The sequence below is a fragment of the Takifugu flavidus genome, chromosome 2 (genome assembly GCF_003711565.1).
Source record: "Takifugu flavidus isolate HTHZ2018 chromosome 2, ASM371156v2, whole genome shotgun sequence".
NCBI classification, from domain to species: domain Eukaryota; kingdom Metazoa; phylum Chordata; class Actinopteri; order Tetraodontiformes; family Tetraodontidae; genus Takifugu; species Takifugu flavidus.
Genome location: NC_079521.1, coordinates 8,604,907 through 8,624,343, shown reverse-complemented (window position 1 = coordinate 8,624,343; position 19,437 = coordinate 8,604,907). Strand labels below are relative to the sequence as shown.

General features: G+C 43.1%; 1 protein-coding gene across 3 annotated transcripts in view; it reads left to right on the top strand.

Moving 5' to 3' along the window:
* Positions 1-18,779, top strand: part of LOC130516990 (protein unc-13 homolog C) — a 74,959-nt gene extending 56,180 nt beyond the window's left edge. For all 3 annotated transcript variants that reach the window (XM_057018498.1, XM_057018489.1, XM_057018508.1), the window contains 14 exons: positions 975-1,101; positions 1,479-1,575; positions 1,978-2,121; positions 2,205-2,282; positions 3,947-4,024; positions 7,648-7,736; positions 8,002-8,139; positions 9,011-9,134; positions 9,329-9,388; positions 10,603-10,683; positions 12,789-12,936; positions 15,358-15,450; positions 16,395-16,554; positions 17,129-18,779. In XM_057018498.1, coding sequence (XP_056874478.1) covers positions 975-1,101; positions 1,479-1,575; positions 1,978-2,121; positions 2,205-2,282; positions 3,947-4,024; positions 7,648-7,736; positions 8,002-8,139; positions 9,011-9,134; positions 9,329-9,388; positions 10,603-10,683; positions 12,789-12,936; positions 15,358-15,450; positions 16,395-16,554; positions 17,129-17,414 — 1,703 coding nt within the window. In that variant the 3' untranslated portion in view covers positions 17,415-18,779. The remainder of the gene's footprint in view (positions 1-974; positions 1,102-1,478; positions 1,576-1,977; positions 2,122-2,204; positions 2,283-3,946; positions 4,025-7,647; positions 7,737-8,001; positions 8,140-9,010; positions 9,135-9,328; positions 9,389-10,602; positions 10,684-12,788; positions 12,937-15,357; positions 15,451-16,394; positions 16,555-17,128) is intronic.
* Positions 18,780-19,437: the final 658 nt, after the last annotated feature.

Here is a 19,437-nt window from a genome sequence, read left to right as displayed (position 1 = left end):
TGAGAGTCTCGGTTGAATTCATTGTGTCCTGTTGATGCTAACAAAGCAGCTAAATTGCAGTTGAGATCTGACGACAGGGACGCTAGCAAACATAAATGTGCTGCCTGTTGCTAAGCAGGCAGTTTATATGAAGTGAGCTGGAACTTTATAACGTTATTTTGACTGTCCTGTGTTCACATCTGATGACAAATTATGCAAGATTAAAAGAAAAATGTATGAAATGTTGGAAACAAAGACAAAATATGTCACATAGAAATCAATACATTGCTAAAAGATGATTTTAATGACTGCTAACAGTGTGTGTTGGCTATATAAACAGTTCCTGTTCAGGTCCACATCTCTGTTTTCTGTCTCGCATCCCTTCATCCCTGCTTTCAACAGTCCATCTCGAATGCCACCCGTCTCCATCTGTTTCTCCTCCAGGGGATCACAATCCAAAGTTTAATTGTTCTGAAGTGTTTACAGTGAGCTGGGCAAAAATGACTCAGCAGCCATTTCGGCTGGAAAGCGAATCTAATAACGTTGCAGCTTCGGTTTGTTTGCAGTCATTCAAAGACTCCCGTTTTATGATGGGAGCTTAACTCACTCAGCGCCTCGGTATTATATTTTTTATTCTTTTGTGGCTTAAGGCTGTTGGTAATTAAGTCAGTTTTGATCTGAGAAGCAGCCACCAACCGCTGCCGATCCTTTATGTGCATGTTAATGTAGTTCACGTCTTATCAAGCGCATTTGTGTGATTTTGTGTCTCTTTGTATTTGTTATTTCCTTTCCTCTTTAAGTATATTTTGCCACTGCTCATGTAAAACATGACCCCCCCACCCCTCTAATTCATCTCTGTGGGCAGTTCACAGTTTTCTCTCCGTGTACAAGGTTGTTGCACTTTTACCTGTCCTTTGTTGGCTATAATAAACCTGTAATCGTGTCGATAATATATATGCTAATGTGAGCTTTCTGTGTCTTAATCTGCATTGCAGAGCACGAGAAGCACCGACTATGCAAAAGCACCGAGTACATGAATCTTCACTTCAAAGTCAAATGGTTCCATAATGAGTACGTCCGCGACCTGCCGGCCTTTAAGGGGGTTTCTCCCGAGTATTCTCTGTAAGTGTCGTTACCCACTTATACCAATTAGAAAACAACCAGATTGGATACTTCTCTCAAAGCTAATATCTATAAATGAGAAGCTTAATGTTAATTGTTTTAGCTAACTACAAACATGGGAGAGCAATAATTTGTGAAATTGTGATGCAAACTGGGAGCTGGGTCTCCTCCATTTAAGTTTGGCAGGTTAATTTATCCCTAAGCTGCTATCAGTGTCTGCATGGAGCAGCATGCTGAAGCTTTTCAGAAATTGCTTTTGTCCCGAAAAATGTTTAAATAGATAAAAAAAGAATTGGCCAGAGATGTTCTTTGAAAGCCCCTGGTGCTGTACTGCACAACTACGACTCTGACCCTACAGATGTTTTTCTCTCTTTCAGATGGTTCGAGCCATTTGTCATCCAGTGGCTCGATGAGAATGAAGACGTCGCCATGGATTTCCTCAATGGAGCGCTGGAACGGGACAAGAAGGATGGAGTAAGCACAACCCACTGGAGCCATATTTTTTAATCTAACGTCGCCTTTATGACTGCTTTCTTATTCACGCCAGCAGTTGGGAAGGACAGTCTGGGAGTGTGTGGAAGACAAATTAAAGGGTGCTGTTGACGCTCGGGGCTGCAAAAGCATCATAAAGCCATTAGACGAGGGAGCACCAAAGCTTTAGGAGACTATTTCAATATCTTGTTGTGGCTCCATGTTCCTGTGTCCACATGTGTGTGCAAATAAAGCTTTATTTTGTGAGACACTTTTGAGAAAGAGGACTCTATAGCTTTAGGACGGAGGTCTCCATGGAGGTCAGGATACGGCGGTTTGTTTGAGGGGTCAGTGCTGTTCTCTCTCGCTCACTTTCCTTTTCGTTTCCTTTCTTCGCGCCGACAGTTCCAGCAGACTTCGGAGCACGCTCTCTTTTCCTGCTCGGTGGTGGACGTGTTTACTCAGCTGAACCAGAGTTTCGAGATCATCAAGAAGCTGGAGTGTCCAAACCCGCAGGCTCTGGCTCACTTAATGTGCCGCTTCGCAAAGGTCGGGCTTCTTGTCGGTGCTTCGGAGAAACTCACCCATAATTCAAGTTTAAAGTGTAAAACCTTCTTCTTTCCCCCCTTCAGACCATCAACAAAGTTCTTCTGCAGTATGCTGCAATCATATCCAAGGACTTTCCTTCGTATCTGAGCAAGGAGAATGTGGTAGGTCTTCACATCGCACCTGTAAAAGTCTTTGGAAAGGCTACGTTAGACAGTATTGTTACCGTGGTGATGATCTCTGGTAATGATCTGGAAAAAACCGAGCATGTCGACAATCCAGTCTCTTTTGAATCGCACTTAAAAGCATCTCAATTAGCTGAGTTGCATTTATTCATCTCAGCCTTTTCAGATGGCAGCTCTTTACTGGGGTTTCTGGCCTCTGCGTGTATTGTTTAATGTGACGGACAATTAAATACAGTCTTCTGATCGTCCTCATTACCCTCACGGCTTTAAAGAGCCGTGAGGGGAGCGAGCGCAGAGGCCTTGAGCGGAGGAGGCAGATGTTTCTTTACGCTGCTGACAGACTCATTACAACCGACACAGACAAAACACAAAAGTCCCTGGAAATGACAAAAAATCTAAAATCAGAGGCGGATGAAAATGCGCGGTGGCGGCGCTTCATCAAACGATTTCACCCGAACGGCACTGAGGTATTAACCTTCCTGGGCAGGAGATCGTATTATCAGTGTTGATACAGGAACCCCCCCCCATGAAGCCTCCGAATGATTTTTCTTTAATCATTTTGGGCATAATCACGCCTGCCGGGACAGATCGAACAACCATACTTCACGTTAAACTGCTCTGATCCTAAACTGGTCCTCAGAAGAACATCCAGGCGAGAACTGCGGTGACAGCTGGCGGGGGGAGGGGGTTATAATCTTTTGTCGGAGCCACATATAATGTGATATAAAACCACAGAGGGTATGTGCACCTTGTTGCACCTATAGGCCACAGGTGCACACTTCAAATCAGTTTGTAGATGATCTGTAGTGGTTTAAGGTCTCTTCCATCAAACCAGATTGTACCGGAGTTATTGCACTTCACCTCCGTCCACTTGTGCGGCCTTGACACCAGCCTGGTTGACAGGGGAGAGCAGGTGGTGTTTTTCTGTGCATAAGCAGGGTAATCTGGACTACACCTGCTTTAAAGGTCACGCAGTGGATGAGTTAAACGTTTCCTGCAGAGTCTGAAATGTCCTCGGGGAACATTCCTGTATGTGGTGTGTTTTCTAGTCTAAAAGAGAAGATTTCCTCAGATATGGGACAGAAAGCAGCAGTATTATTACAGATTATTCACATTTACAATGAATCCTTTAGGCTCCACCCCCATTCAGTGGTTTGGGTCTGTAGTTTGTGGTCACACCTCCTAAACAGCTCACTTATTGATCATTTTCAACTCATAAATAGTTTATTTTGGAACCGGAATGCAGAAATATTGCTCGTAAAACTGCCTGCAGAGACAATATTGACTGCTTTATGCACTCACAGGCAGGTACCATTGATCAGAGGGTGCTAAATGATCGGCTGAGTTTGCTGCTGTTATCATAATTTTGGGGCTTTGAAGCACATATAACATAATAATGCGCGACACTGAATTGCTTGCATTGTCTCTTAAAGACAGTCCTATCAATGTCTGTATCTGGTAAACTGGTTGTGGGGCTCAGAATCGATGACGTTGGACACATTCGGTCCAAATGAAATACAATATCATCGTTGCGCAGACCCTAATGGAGCGACGTCACCGGGCGTAAATGTGTCATGCGCAGCATAAACAGCACCCTGCAGGGTTAAGATTTATATTAATTATTTTTATTCTGTTTTTTACAGCCCTGCATTATCCTCAACAACATCCAGCAGCTCCGTGTGCAGCTGGAGAAAATGTTTGAGTCCATGGGGGGGAAACAGGTCTGTACTCACCCATGAGAGTGTTTCTGCAGCGTCTCTTCGGTGTTTCAGGGCAGCTTATCTTCACTTTCTCCTTTACCTCTATCACGGGAATTCTGCTCTTGCTCAGTTTAATTTAGTTTCTGTTAGCTTCACCGCTAACAGAATTCTTGTCTAAACAAATGTAAATATGTATCTGTATAACGCCAACGCTAACAGCAGAAAGCGTGCGCCGCCCATCTGGATACAACTGAAAAGGATTTCATGTGAGCGGGCAACAGCCAGACAGCGCTGATTATGGCGTGGGTCATGTTTTGAAGCAATCATTGTCAATATTATTATGGATCCCAGTTTGGCTCCATTGAAGCTCCAAATCCTGTAGGGTTATTTTGGTCACAGTTGGCATTGAGATTAGCAATAAAGCTACTGGCCGTACAGCATCTTCTGTTGTTGGCACTTACACCTTTCAGCTCCAGTTACAGCAAAACTCGAGGTTACTGTTTCGGGTTCACGCCTGAATGTAAATAGTACCAGCAGTTTATCCACATATTACCAATTCACATATTTGTTTTTTCATCATATACATGTATGTCTTGTAGTCGATAGAAAAATGTTCAAATCTTCAATGTGTTCTTTTGTGTCCCTGTACTGAAAAGTGATATTTGGAGGTTAGCTGAAGATCAGAGTGCTCTGGGCTTCAGAGGATTGGATGTCCTTTAAAGATCACTCCAGCCTTGTTGATGCAGCTCATATGAAGGTTCCAATGACAGCTTTAAGCCCCCGTTCCTCAGAGCAGTAGAACACGTGGCGTTCTAACATTATGGAAATAATCGGGTCAGCCGACCCAAGTGAACGTGATCGAACCCCAACATCAACCTGCTGTAACCCCCACACACTATTTAATAATCTAATGGAATCTGTCCTTCTATCCCCTTTTAACCTCCACTTCCTGTCAGTAACCTCATCTATGTCATCATTCTCCGAACTCCTGTTCCACCTGTGTCTGACATGTTTGTCTGTGTGTGACTACCAGGTTTGTGTGTTGGATATAAAAGGCTGTGGATGTCCTCCCCTGTTGACGAGTCCGTCGGTGGAGCCTGAGAACCCAGATGCATGTGTTCCTGCAGTATCTAACTCCTGTCTCGCCTTGCGTTTTTGTCTCCTGTCGCCCCCTTTTCTGTTCCCCCTTGTTTCCTTCCTGTGCTCTCTCTCTGTCTCCAGGAGGAGGGGGTTGTGTCCTTCTGTAAGGTGTGTGCGTTAGGACTCGTCAACAGCTCCTTCCTACTATTTACCGAACGATATGTCAAAAGCACCCCCTCCCCTCCCCTCCCCCACGTGCTCCCCGCCACCCCCCACGTTCCTGTGCTTCTCACCCCGCACCCTCTCCCACTCCCAAAACCCCTCCAGCAGCATGTGCCACAGAGCATACGGAATCAGAATTACCCATCATGCCTTTGGGCGGGCCGCTGCTCACCATTGCTGGCACTCTGGGGATAGTGGCTCAACCCACTCAGTCATCTTTATTTTTAGCCACTTCTCTATCCACATGTAAATACAGTGTTTATTTATTTGGATTTGATTTGTTTTATTTACTATAAGATCTTCCTCATCTTTTTTCCCCTCCTACTGGAAACATGGCTTCAGAGGCTCACTGAGTCTCTGGCTTTAGCTTTGATCGCTATCATCTCCCCAGGCCGCAGCTCCAAAACTCTTCACACAGGATTTTTCAGGCCAAGTTTAGTAAGATTTACAAATCTCTCCAGCTGTGCCCACCTGTCAGACCGAGTCCTCGATGACTCGCAAGGCTTTTCTTGTCCATCCAAAGATTTTAGATCCTGGGAAAACAACTGTGGAATTTCAATGCTAATGGACAATGGGGTTTATCTTTAAGAAAGAATATCTCTTTGTTACAAATGATGTAGCTGTATTTCAAGTTTTACTTTCTCACTAGTTTCCTCTTTTCTATGGATCCTATTCATCATGTAATGTGTTCCATATCACCAATTAGTTCCCAGAGAGAGCCAAAGTAATTACCCAGAGTTGTTATCCTATCAGTCCAAATAACAGAGATTAGCAATAATCACTCAAACTGCTCACATTTGTGAAATCATCATCACCCTCCCTCCTAAAACTGTATATAAACTTTGATAACATTGTGCTTTTCTCACTCAAGAGATGGATTTTGATCCAACTTTATTATGCAGGTATAGAGAAACAGGCCACATTCTGCTGCATAAAGTCCTAATTAGGAATGCTTGAACATGACTTTCAGACTTTATTGAATTGGTATAATATAAACTTGCTTTTTGAGCCCAACCAAAGTAATTGGGTTTCAAAAGCATCTTTATTCAACTCACAGCAAAACAATACCCTTTGCACGGAAAAGAGATGAAAAGAGGAAAGACAATGAAAAGTGAATCTCCGTTTCAGATGCTGTCAGGCTGCAGATTAGAGGGCTTGGATTTTCCTCCAGAAACTGATAAAAGATAACAAGCCTGCAGGGGTTTCCTGCTATCACTAGAGATCTTACCTCTGATTTAAAGAATAAAAGAATACCCCTGATTAATATACCAATATGTATAGCTGCATCTGTTCATTAGAGTATCAACACGTGTTCATTTCAACATGCATCCACAAATGTACCCTACAAATCTACCTGGAGTTCACATCTCTGCTTTCCAGCTGAGCCATCCGCCAGTAGACTGTGAGATGAGCGGCTCCATGGCTAAGCTTATTTGGGTCTAACGTGGCGGCCCGCTCTGCATGTGATGTGGTGGCTGCCCTCGCACGTCCATCTCAGGCGCCAAGCGATGTTTTTCTCCCCGCCTTCATCAAAAAACATCAATATTTAGACATTTCTACACGGCAAATGGGATTCATGAGCAAACAGCCACGCAGGCGCGCTCAGATGTCTCGGTGGCATCCGCACGTGCACGCACAAACGCACAATTACAGGCAACCTTGCCTTTCCCAGGGCCATGCCAAGCGTCACAGACGAGAATCTCCAGATCCAGAAACCAAAAAATGGCAACCTAACACATCATGCATGAGCATGTACAGTGCAGCATATGTTGGGGATCAGATATTTGCTCATTCGCTGAAAATTAAGTCCAAGTCAAAATCACAATGGATGAATTTACGATGCTTAGGGTGAATTGTGGCCATTCACTCTGCTTGTGTTTAGCAAATAAGTTGCACTGCCCATGACTTATTCCTGCATTCACCAGAGGATTTTCAGAATCACAAACTCTTCAAACTTTGGTGGCAGTAAGCTTTAATCCTATTAGATGTTACAATAGCGAAGCTGTCTGACAGAACATTGTCTCTACATAAATCTGTGGGGTATTAGGCGAGGGGGGTTGTGTTTTAGAGCACGCTGGCGATGTCTTCGCTGACACCTTATCTGATGACTCGGGGAGCAGTCATCATGGCAGTGCTCTGAGGTGAGCCGCTGCATTTGTATTCAGAGCAGCGCTCCGCACAGATGGCGGACAGGACCAGTGGATGGCCACCAGTGAGGCAGGTTACTCCTCTGTGCCTGCTGCCCCTCTCACACCCCCGACCCAGAGCAGAGAGATTCAGAGGTCTAGTCAGGGAGGATGGCCAGTGTAATAGTGTGGTAACTCATTTTCTCCCTCTGACAGCTGGATGCAGAGGCCAGTGATCTGCTGAAGGAGCTGCAGAATAAACTCAACACTGTGCTGGATGAACTCAGTGGAGTGTTTGGCTCCAGGTGAGCATTGTTGTGACTCTTTAAGACGTGAGGCTGTTTTTTTGAGTTAGAACGTCTTCTTGCAGATGACTTTTTGTGCCCTATCAGCTCAGAGTATTGCTGAACATTTCCAGAGGAAAAGATATTTATGTTTCTGCCACCTTTTTAGTGTTATAGTTCACTCCTCGGGACAGAGCCCAGCCTCCCATCAAAGAGGACTTATTCTGCAATGCAAATTACAACCCTGGTGCACATTTGAAGGATGAGCCTTTTTACTTTCTCCCAGCTTCAAACCCGTCATCGAGGACTGTGTGAAGCAGATGAACCAGGAGCTGGTACAGATGAAAGGATCAGCCAAAGGGAGCAACGCTGCGATGGATGCAGAAACGGTCCTCCGTCCTCTGATGGACCTGCTGGATAAAAAGTGAGCTTCCATTAAATGCAAAATCAGCATTGAGGCTTGACAACATTGAGCTATCAGTGGCTTCATCTTCGACAAATATCACATTGAAATAATTACTTTCTTTGATTTGTACACCCAGTTTTCTCAAAATGAGTGCACATGATACAGGTGACACTGGGGCTGTGGGAGGAATTTATTTCCAAAATAACAGCTTGAGTTATATTCCAGAGGTGACTCCAGACTCTCCTTGGTGTCTCTTTAAAATATCCAATTTAACAGCAACAAGTAGTGATGGAAAATACTTCAACAGCTTCCAAAATAGTTATTTACGTCTTAAGCGTTGTGGTCAGCCATGCTTATGAGGGGCGTCCCTGCCAGTGTGTCCACTTTCAGATTAGATTCATATACAGCACTTTATAATCTGTTCTTGAGGTCATTTCTATCCCTTAATGAAAGGTTTCATTTATTTAGTTTATTGACGCTTGACTCCAGTTGAAATTTGACCATATAATGAAATGATAAAGGAGTGATGCTCAGTGCTGATTTCTATCTGATGTAGATGCCGTCATCAGTTTTATGGAATAAATTCTATGGAAGATACGTTTCATTCCTCACGTCTGGGAATCTCTCGGAACAATTTGTCAAAGCAACATTGAGGCCAATGGGGTATTAAAGGGAATCCTCTTAATGATATGTGAAAAAAATAAAATCCTTCCTCTCGTCTCTTCCTCTGGAGATCCCGTTTGCACAATGGTGAGATTAAAAGGCAGCCACTGCTTTTCTGTTGCAAATCGCAGGTGTTCCTCTCTCTGGATGTTCCGAGGATGTCGTCACTCTTCGCACCAGCTCGTTGCGAGTGTTTCTGTTGCACTGACAGATACTGTTTTTGCAGTTTGATGCTCTTCGCCAAGATTTGCGAGAAGACGGTGCTGAAGCGGGTTCTGAAAGAGCTGTGGAAGATCGTGCTGAACTCCATCGAGAGGACAATAGTCCTGCCTCCTCTAAATGACCAAAGTGTGAGTTGTATGCTTAAGAAAAGTCATTCCTGTCATGCCTGACTTTGGCCTTCGCCTGTTTCTTTTTCATTTCCTGCATCTGTTACACAGACACACACACAAACACGATATAAACTGGAACAACATGAACCCTAGAGCTGATTCCTGCTCATGTTTTGGACGTCTGATTTATGAAGTGTTTGCCTCTCCAACAGCAAGGAGCACAGATGATCTTCAATGCTGCAAAAGATTTGGGACAGCTGTCCAAGCTCAAGGTAGGGTTGAAAATGGACCCATAGTGAGCACTGCTCTTCTCTACCCTCTGCACATTCACGCTGTGAGGTGTAAAAACACCCCATGTCATCATGCAGAAACTACTCATTTCAGTAACTCTGAAAAACAACAGATACACATTAAAAACCATCATGAAACAATAAATGAATTCCCTTGACCTTCCCGTAACCTAATTAATTCCCTCGACCTTCCTTTTTTCTATACATTCCAAGAGATCCTGCACATGATTCTATTCTGAAGCAGAACAATGGGAGGTGTTCTACGGGTGTAACAGAGCAACACTATCCAGACTGGTGCCTAATTGTTGATGTAGCCAGAGGATGTTTGATCCCTGGAGCTCTGTGTAGTGAAGCACTTGAATGGATCAGTGGTTGCGCTGAGGTTTCACTAACAACTGCGGCGTGACAGTAGCTCGGAGAGAAGCTGCACTGGGGGAACGTCTGGGTAGTGTCCACCATTACAGCCATGGATTCATTTCAGCACTTCACGTCGCAAAACACAAGATTTCTATTATGTTCAGTAGTGTAAAAAACTCCTTTATTAATATTCTTAACTAATATTTGCTTCATGTTTGTATAACATGAATGCATTATTCAACACATCAGATGCACTCCACATTAGCATTGACCCTTTGACCCGTGTAGCAGCGAGTATTCATGGGTCATTAAAGTTAATCGGTTTGATTGGAACAACCTTTGACCCTCGTTACTTTCTACACACAGTGCTGCGCCTGTGTAGCTATGTTATAAAGGGTGATTTTCCTTCTTTAATAACCTTTCAAAACGCAGAAATGACAGACACACAATGACCTTAGGGACCAGAGAGAGAGAGATGTGTTTTTTCCTTCCTGCAGGAAGTATACCACCATATTGTTTTACATTCAAAACAGTATACTAACACAATTAACTTTCACATTTTCATATCCTAGCAACAAACACCAAGGACATTAAAACAGTCCAAAATAGAATTGTTAATTAGCAAGGCTGTCTTCAAATGAATGTAAAATCTCTCATTTTAAATAGGTAACTATAAATATTCACCATAAATGCACCCGCAAATGCATTCTGGTAAATATCAGTCAGGTTTGCACATCTGAACCTAGACGTGTTTTACTGTTTGTCTTTTGAAAAGTGCCTTATTTCAGTCAGGTTTGACAGCATTGTAAAGGTGCGTGATTCCTTTCGTATCCTTTCAGGAGCACGTTATCCGAGAGGAAGCCAGGAGCCTGACACCGCGTCAGTGTGCAGCTATGGACCTTGTACTTCCCACCATCAAGGTAAGTTAGGCTTGATTATAAGACTAAACAAGAACCATCGAGGAAATAACTCATTACAACAGAGGCTGACAAAGCTGTAGAAAAATCTGCAAAGCCCGGATTGTTGTTTTTTATAGCGTTGCATTTCCTGGATCACTGACCACTGAAGCGACATGTTTGGGAAACAAAGCCATGCATATCTATAGCCCCGGGAACAGAGGATAATAATATACCTGAGTGGGGAGAGATGCCTTAAGCTCCTGAATAAGAGAGGCAAACACTGCACTCTTAATTTACTGCTTGTTGTAAACTAATATGCGATAGCAAGGCTCATGTCTGCTGTGACGTGAGAAGAGTGATGCCGAGGCTCTGCTGGGAAAAACTCTGCACTAATTAATTCTCGTGTCCCGGAGGAATCTGCAGCTGCATTCAGTTCAATCATGTTACTTCAACAGTCATGTAACGCAGCTCGGGAGCGCTTCAGGAAAACTGGCCATCGCATGAATTGAAAAAAAAAACATCAAATCAAATCTGTTGTATTTTAAATCTAATCCATCATCCATATAAAACCTTGCCGCAAGAAAAATCCCTAAACATTGTAAATGGGGCTTTATAATAGATCCCCCTTCCGCTGCATAAAATGTCCAGGTTTGCAGCAAGAAATCGATACGAAACTCTTGTTCACATCAGATGTTGAGTGAACAACTAACCGCAGACTGTTTGCTAGATGTCACTTTAGAGTTGCTGAGTTTGATCAGGCCACTTTTGTTGTTTTTATGGGCATTTAAGCCAGCCGACAAATAATATGGCTCACTGTGCGGTTAATTGCCAACATGCTCCTATTAGCTCTTATTCCCTACTTCTGAGGCTGCCATAGAAACAGTGGCTCCGCTGAAAACCACTAAAGAGCCACGCAGCCAAATTAGTATTATGTAAATATCTACGTGAAACACTGGCATTGAACCATCTTCAGTCAAATAAAATATTCAAAATTTTGCACTAGAAAATTAGGGAAAGTTTGCTTAAGAATTAAACCAATGACTTTAAAGTCACCACTCTGTGTGTAAGAATGAAAATACTGAGATAATGAGATTGTTCAAAGTGCTCTTTTTGGGGCAAATGGCCTGGCAGCACAGCAAATCCTCTGACAAGAGAAGCTCTGACAACCATCCCTCACGTCTCACGGGATGTGCAAACGAGAGCACGAGTGCCCAACGCATGAAAAACACTTTTTTTTCTGTCATGATGGATTCGGGGCGGTAACAAGGTGACGGCTATCAGCTCAATTTGAAAGCCATCACGGCTTGAAATGCTTCGCAGGAAACCAATCATTTGTGACAACATAGGATAGAGGTGTACCCCGGCTGTTTTAGCTGCTGTTTCCATTTTTATTTACAAACTGCATCCATGACTTAAATGTATATCAGGCTATTATAATTCATATTTGGTGTCTAAGAAAAAAAACTTTGCTGAGTCACCTACAAGTCTGTAATGTAGTCAGTCTGAGGTCGGCCATAAGATATATCTGAATATATTATTTAATAGCGTCTCTAGTCTGTTCTGCATTTATATTCTCTAGATATTCCACACACAGAGTATAGAAAGCAGATAAAACTACCTCAAGTGAACTTATCCACAGCTTCTACTTTATGCTAAACTCCCATCATGCACCTCCTGTAATTACCATGTGTTTCAAATGGGATTTCAAATAAATAGGCGCAAAAGATTAGAGGTTATAGGTGGTTTCGAGTTTGTCTTTTCACGACTCCTCTGTTCCGCCTCACCCTTTTGTGAGATCTGTCCGTGGCTGCGCTCCAGCGTGTGGGAGTTGTGACGCCAAATGAAAAAAAAGCAAACCTTCTCTGTCCTCAGCAAATCAGATATGCATTTACCAAGCAACCGTGGGTTTAAGGGTTAAATGCACAGTAATTAATGAGTAGAGGGGCTCCTAAAGCTGTCTCTCTGCGTCGCCTCTTTGGGAACTGCGTGCCGGCCTTAAAATCCTAGGTTATGCTCTGAGCCCACTCTCCTTCTGTGGTGCAGAAACATAAAAGTTGCCATCGTGTTGCGTGAGGTGTCGAACGGTTCCTCATATTCACGCTTCTGTTGCTTTTTATTCCATGCAGCAATATTTCCACGCTGGAGGAAATGGGCTGAAGAAAACCTTCCTCGAGAAGAGCCCGGATATGAAATCTCTCAAATACGCTCTCAGCCTTTATACTCAACCTACAGATGCCTTGGTCAAGAAATATATATGCACCCAAACCTCTCAAGGTAAGCAGCGTGTCCACATTTCACATAGTTTCCTGAAGCTATTAAACATAAAGACCAACAGAAAACAGCAAAGCAGGCAAACAGTGAGGCTAAAAGCTACTACTTTGATGTCATCTGCAAAACAAGCATGCAGTGCAGCACATTGTCAACACTATAGTGCACTTTGGCACTTAAACAGTCCCTGGATGGTAAACATACCTATAAATAAACACAATGTTACATCAACAGCCTGGAGAGCTCCCGCCACTGAATCGCTTTCTGCACTTGTCGGTGTTTTAGAATTAATGTGATAATGTGGTGACTGCTGGTGTCATCTGTGTCAAAGCCAGTTATGTTTTGCTTTCTCATCGGCCTTATCCCACCTTCAGTGCTTTGAGGAATAGTTTGTCATTTCCTGTCCCTGGATATTGCAGTAATGACACAAATTTACCCACGATGGCCTCTTCATGGCTGTACCCTGAAGGCCAGAAATGCTGCCTGTCTCTTATTAGAAGCACGCAAAATCAGCGTCACAATGTATTCATGAGAGTATTTTGCGGTTTGAATCATTCTCTTGCTTCCTGTCTTATTTGTCTTTGTCATCACTGGCCCACTTTTTTGTTGCTGCTCTGTCGTCTGTCTCCCCCTCCCCTGTGATTGTAACGAGGCGCTAACACCTTCAGGTTTCCTGAGACATTTGAGAGGGAATTCACCGCAGTGTGTCGTTGAATCTCCGGGCTGTTGGTTTCTTTTGTGTGCTCAGTCTTGCAGAAATGGGACTCTAGAAAGGCCCATCTGCCGCTCAGATGGGTAAAGATTCACCTCATTTTATTGTGTGCTATTTTAAGAGTTTTCCCCTATCTTGCAGCTTAAACAGCATCACATCCTTCTCGCCTCTTCCCCAACATGGAGCGTGATGTCCTCGATAGGGGGGTGATCTAATGTGAAGTCCGTAATTGGAGTTAGCGATGTGGTTGATGGGCATTAGTTCGGTAAAAAGCGTGGGGATGTGCTGATGCTCCGTGTAGCGGAGTGGACACGTTACCATTTATCACCAGCCGTGCACTCTGACAGCGACACATTTAGACCACAACGTGTGCCTGTATGTTGTGCACGGAGAAGCCCACATGTGTGAAGGATGAGTCCCTGCTTTAAGCATCGATGATATATGGCGTGATGCCAGTTTTATGTGGCTGTTTTCCTGGACCTGACTGTTTGTTTGCTATTTTGATCAAACTAAGAGAGATGTATTCTCCAGGACTCACCTTTCTCATCCGTTTTGGTCATATTAGTATTTTTGTCTCTTAATCGTGTAGCCCTGCTGACCAGATTTCACATTCTCTGCCCCCCGTGTGTGGTCTTTATACACTTGTTTATTATTTATTGAGGGCGCTGTGCTGCATGCGCGCAGCATCATTCAATGCATTATTTCAGCCAATCTCTGAAGTGCGTTGTGGGTTTTGCTCTGCTAAATTCCCACTATCCAGAGCTTAATTGTGCAGCATCAGTGCCCCCCCCCGCCACCCCACCCCACCCCTTCCCCGCCACCACCCATTACAATAAATCAGCCAGCTTGTTTCTTCATTAGCAGTTGTAATGGCCACTGCATGTTTGGCACGTATTGATTAGTTATTGGATCAACACGCTCCTTCATCAATCCCCACCGTCGGTCCCGGAGTGCGAAGCATCTGTTTGTCCCAGGCTGGGTGAAACACAGAGCAGTTGAATGGAGCCGCCTTCCCTCCATCAGACAGAGTGGGACACCTGGTCAGCAATCACTTCTAATTGTTTCCTGGCAACAAGCTCACCCCGCGTGAAAGAAACGGCTATCTTGGTTCGAGCGATGCTCAAAAGGGCATTTCCTCTTGTGTCACTGATATTTCGCCCCCCCCCCCACACACACACACACACTAATTACCACTCGCCTGGGCCAACATTTTGCTTTTGCTTTTGTCCATTTCAACAGTTTAATGATTTAATTGTGTAGGACATCATTTTCTTTGTGATTCCATTCTCTTTTCCATCTGCTTTTCCCACGGCCTTCAAACCAGACTGAGGATTGTGTGTCTTTGTTTTTCACTCCTCTTGTTTCAGCGCAGCCTCAAGCTAGAGGAAACCATACACTTGTTTGCTGTTGGACTACTAGTGGGGTGAAGGGTTTCTACCCCCTCTTGCAGCTTTTTTTGTTTCAAAGACTGATTGATTTATTTTGCTCTGGTACAGAAAAATGAGTACACACATCTTATTTTAGTCCATGCCCTGGATTTAGAAAAAAGGGAGCCGATGCGCCCACACTTGTGGCTGCCAGCCTGCGTCTCTTTTCCAATCCTGATGTCTCAGTTTCACTCCCCGGCTTCCTTCGTGCCACTTCTCTCCATTTTCTCTCCACTTGAACAAACGCATCATTTAAATCCTCCTGTTGCTGTTTTGGTGTGTGTTCAGGTCAGTCAGCCAATGGATCAGTGGGGGAGGTGTCGATGCAAGTGAATCTCATCTCTCACCCTGGCACTGGAGAGCACAAAGTCAGCGTGAAAGGTGAGATTTTCATCTGCTCTAGGACTTCCCATGTTCCCTTCTATGGAAGAATAGAGTAAATAAAAATAATTTTAAATTGTTTGGGGCTCATGATGAGCTCATGGTTGATAATCTCATTTCAGTCTCAATCAATTGCTTTATAGCCTGAATAATAACATTATACAGAGAACCACTGACAGATTCAAAATAGTTTTACTAATGAACAAATCATAATACTAACTATGTAAATATCACTTGTAGCGTACACTATGTATTAGTCTACCTGATATGAACGACTGTTGATGCACCACATCAGCTACCGTCAATCACAGCATCGCTCTTTGTGTCTTGAAGTCTACCGCGTAAACTAAGTGATGAAGAATATTTGTACTCACCTCTAACATCTTCGATCTACTGCGGTAAAGATTCCTGCAATAGTTAATGGGTTATTGTTGTATGTGGTCAATACCAGATGGCTGCATCTAGAGTGTCATAAAACATTTTTATGCACTTAAAATACATTAAGTGTTAAAGTAGACACTAATTATACCATCAACAGGCTGCATATATCATGAGAAACTGCAGTTTTAACAAGAATCCTAATAAAGGAGGCTCTGCTTTGATGTCAGTCTGAATGAACATTGGTGTAAGAGTCCATTGGTGGAGGACAAGATGTACTCAATGTCTCCAAAAGCATTTGGGGAAAGCCTATATGGCTGAAGGACAAAAAGCCACTCTAGTCAGCAAGAACAGCTCAGTTATTTCTGCTCTTTGTGTGTGTGTGTGTGTGTGTGTGTGTGTGTGTGTGTGTGTGTGTGTGAGTGAAATGAAAACATCTCTGTGCCTCAGCCATTTTGCTTCATGTTTTTATAACTGATTTTACAGTCAGTGACATCGTTGCACTGCGAATGCTACCACAGCCCAGGTATTCTGTTCATCGTGTTGTTTTCTTTGTTTTTCCACAGTGGTCGCAGTAAATAACCTCATCTGGCAAACCAACGCCATGTTCCGACCGTTTGTAGAGGTCAATGCCCTGGGCCCCCACCTGACGGACAAGAAGCGCAAATTTAGCACCAAGACCAAGAATAACAATTGGTCACCAAAGTACAATGAAACATTCCAATAGTAAGTAGCCATTATGGTAGACTATTGAGGCATACTGAATAATATAAGTTTAATATTAACAACTTGCTTTTTCCAAAGTAGTCTTGTTCAGTATCAATGCACTACAAAGTAGCCTCTTTTAATGACTAGAGAACTTAACACTTTTAATCTCTTAGTCCTTTCTGTTGTAGGAAGAAAGTAACTAAAATCCAGTTGCCATAGCAGCAGCCATGCTTGTTGTACTATCAAAGGAAGCCAAGTGATAATGATAGTCTTCTTGAGACTGTTTTCTTTCTTTAAGTTCGGAGCCAAAATGCTCTGAAAGTGCTCAAACACAAATGTGAAGTCATGGTTCAGCATATAAATGTAGATTATCATTTTTATTTGCCGAGGCAAAAGTTCTGCCCGGATGATGTCCAGAATAAGACTTGAGAATAAATGTCTTTGGTGGTAAAGATGTACAGGAGGGAGGTTTTGGATGATCGAAAATTGATTGGAACACACCAGATTCCTTATTTGTGATGACGTTGGATGGTCAGCTTCCGCCATCTTGACTCTTTCCTTTTTCTTGCCCCTCTGTTTCATTTTTCCTCAGTGTTCTAAGTAACGAACATGGTCCGGAGGCCTACGAGCTGCACGTCTCAGTGAAGGACTACTGCTTCGCCCGCGAGGACCGCATCATTGGCATGACGGTTATCCAGCTCCGAGAGCTGGCGGACAATGGCAGCTGTTCTGGCTGCTACCCCTTAATGAAGAGCATCTCCATGGATGATACCGGCCTGACCATCATGAGGATACTCTCTCAAAGGACCAACGATGAGGTGGCCAAAGAGTTTGTCCGTCTCAAGATGGACACGCGGTCGGCCGAGGAAGTGTCATAATGCGGAGGGAGGGCGCGGCATTGAAAGGGTTGTGTTGTCTTACGTGAGATGAACGACAGGAAAAAAAGTGGTAGTAGCAGTTGTCCTCTCCGGAGAGATGCTGGAGGACGGGAGTGTCCAAAGAGGATCTGGCCCAAATCGGGCCAAGGCAGCAAGAGAGTGAGAGAGAGTTGTGTTTGTGTGTTTGTTTGTTTGTTTGTTTGTTTTTGTGCATGTGTGTAATACATCTGTTGGAATGTTCATTTTAAAACTACAGTATGTACAAGTGTTTACTTACAGTATGCTTACTATTACGTATTATATTCTGAGTTATGTTAACAGGACATGGAAAACCTTTTGTACAACATTTAGTCTTTTTGAACAGAGATTTGTTCCAATAAAGTGCCAAACCAGTGGAAAAAAAAAGAACAAAACCAACGTATACGAATAATGGTGAACTTAGTATGTTTGAAATTTGCTAGGTTATTTTGTCCGGTGTAAGTCATTTTACTGGCCGTGTGGCGTTTACGATTGTTGCGAATTTATTCATTTTGCACCCTGTTTTAGGTTGATTTTGGGTTGACGTTTTTCCACGCAGCACTGTTGTGCATGTCCTCTTCTCGGTCATGTCCGTCCCATGATTCCACAGTGGCCGTCGAACAGGGTCCCCTCCCCCGCCCCCCTTGCCTTCAAACTGTTTAAGTGCACCTGACAACAGACGTGTTTTTTTAAATGGCGATGACTGCTATGTAGACCTTCATAGATGTTTGTAATTTTATAACCATGACAACAATGACAGCCTCCAGTGCTAACAGGCAAACCAGAAAGGGTGGAGTTACTTTCTTTTTTTGGGTTTTCTTTCCTCTGTTTAACCATCAGCTTCCAGCCTTTCTGAACGACCACTGTGAATACGAGCTTTGAAGGCAAGCTTACGCAACACTGCAGGCCGTTTGATATAATCATCTTTATTCTTATTATTGTCAGTACATTTTTAAATTATTTTCCTGATAAACTGCCAAAGTTCTATAAATGATTTGTACAAAGGCAATCCATTTCATGTGTGAACAAATGTACATGTGAAAAATTACTTTTACAATGATTCTTATTACTAGGGAGGTACTAAAGTTTGATTTATTTTTATTTCCGGTGAAACGGTTCAGCGATATGAAAGTTGCACATGTTACATTAACGCATCAGTTCTCTCAGCTTCTGTCGCTGGAATTATTTTTCTTCATAAATGAAAGAGTCTAACATTTGGTAAATATGCAACATTCCTATGTATTGCACTGATGGCGAATTGTATGTCATGTAAATATATTTAGTGAGATATTGTACAAAAGTCTACTTTTATTTAATGTGCATAAAGTATGTGCAAATGTGTTAAAACATCTGGGTCCTTTTGAACGATTTTCTAGTGAGCCTCCTTTAAATAATCTCTCAGCAGTTTGTTTCTTAGTGTACGACTTTTATCACTTCACTGTTTTAGCCTCAGCTCGAGTAAATTAGTGAGATATAGTCTGGACTTTCTCAGACCGTTAACCGTTGGCGTCCAATACCTTTAAAGGGACGAACGTTCCACCAGAGAAAAAGAAGTAGGAAAAAAAACGCACGTTCCGTTCTCAAAACGAATGGTGGTTTGTGAAAAGGCTCCAGCATCAGCTAATGTACCGGCTTCAGCTGCCATCCTCTGGCATCTACTGTGCAGAGAACATTTGGAATTATGTCAGATTAAAGAGTTGCATAAATGGAATCAGAGCAGCATTACATGGAGGGACTGCAATTCCTAATTGACGCTAATATCCGCGCAGACATTTTTCTGTTTCAGTTGTACTCTTTGAAAAGCACCTACAGATCCTCCGACAAGATACTGCGCTCCTTTGCAGCCAACACAGAGTTTTTTTTGCAGTATCTTTTCTTAGTAGTGATTTGCTTTAGTTCTTTGGTTAACGCCCACAGGAAAATAATCTTTTAAAAGCACGACAGCTCGAGCAGCGTTACTTTATAATGAGCCATCACTTCTCAAACAGTTCATTTCCAGATTCAG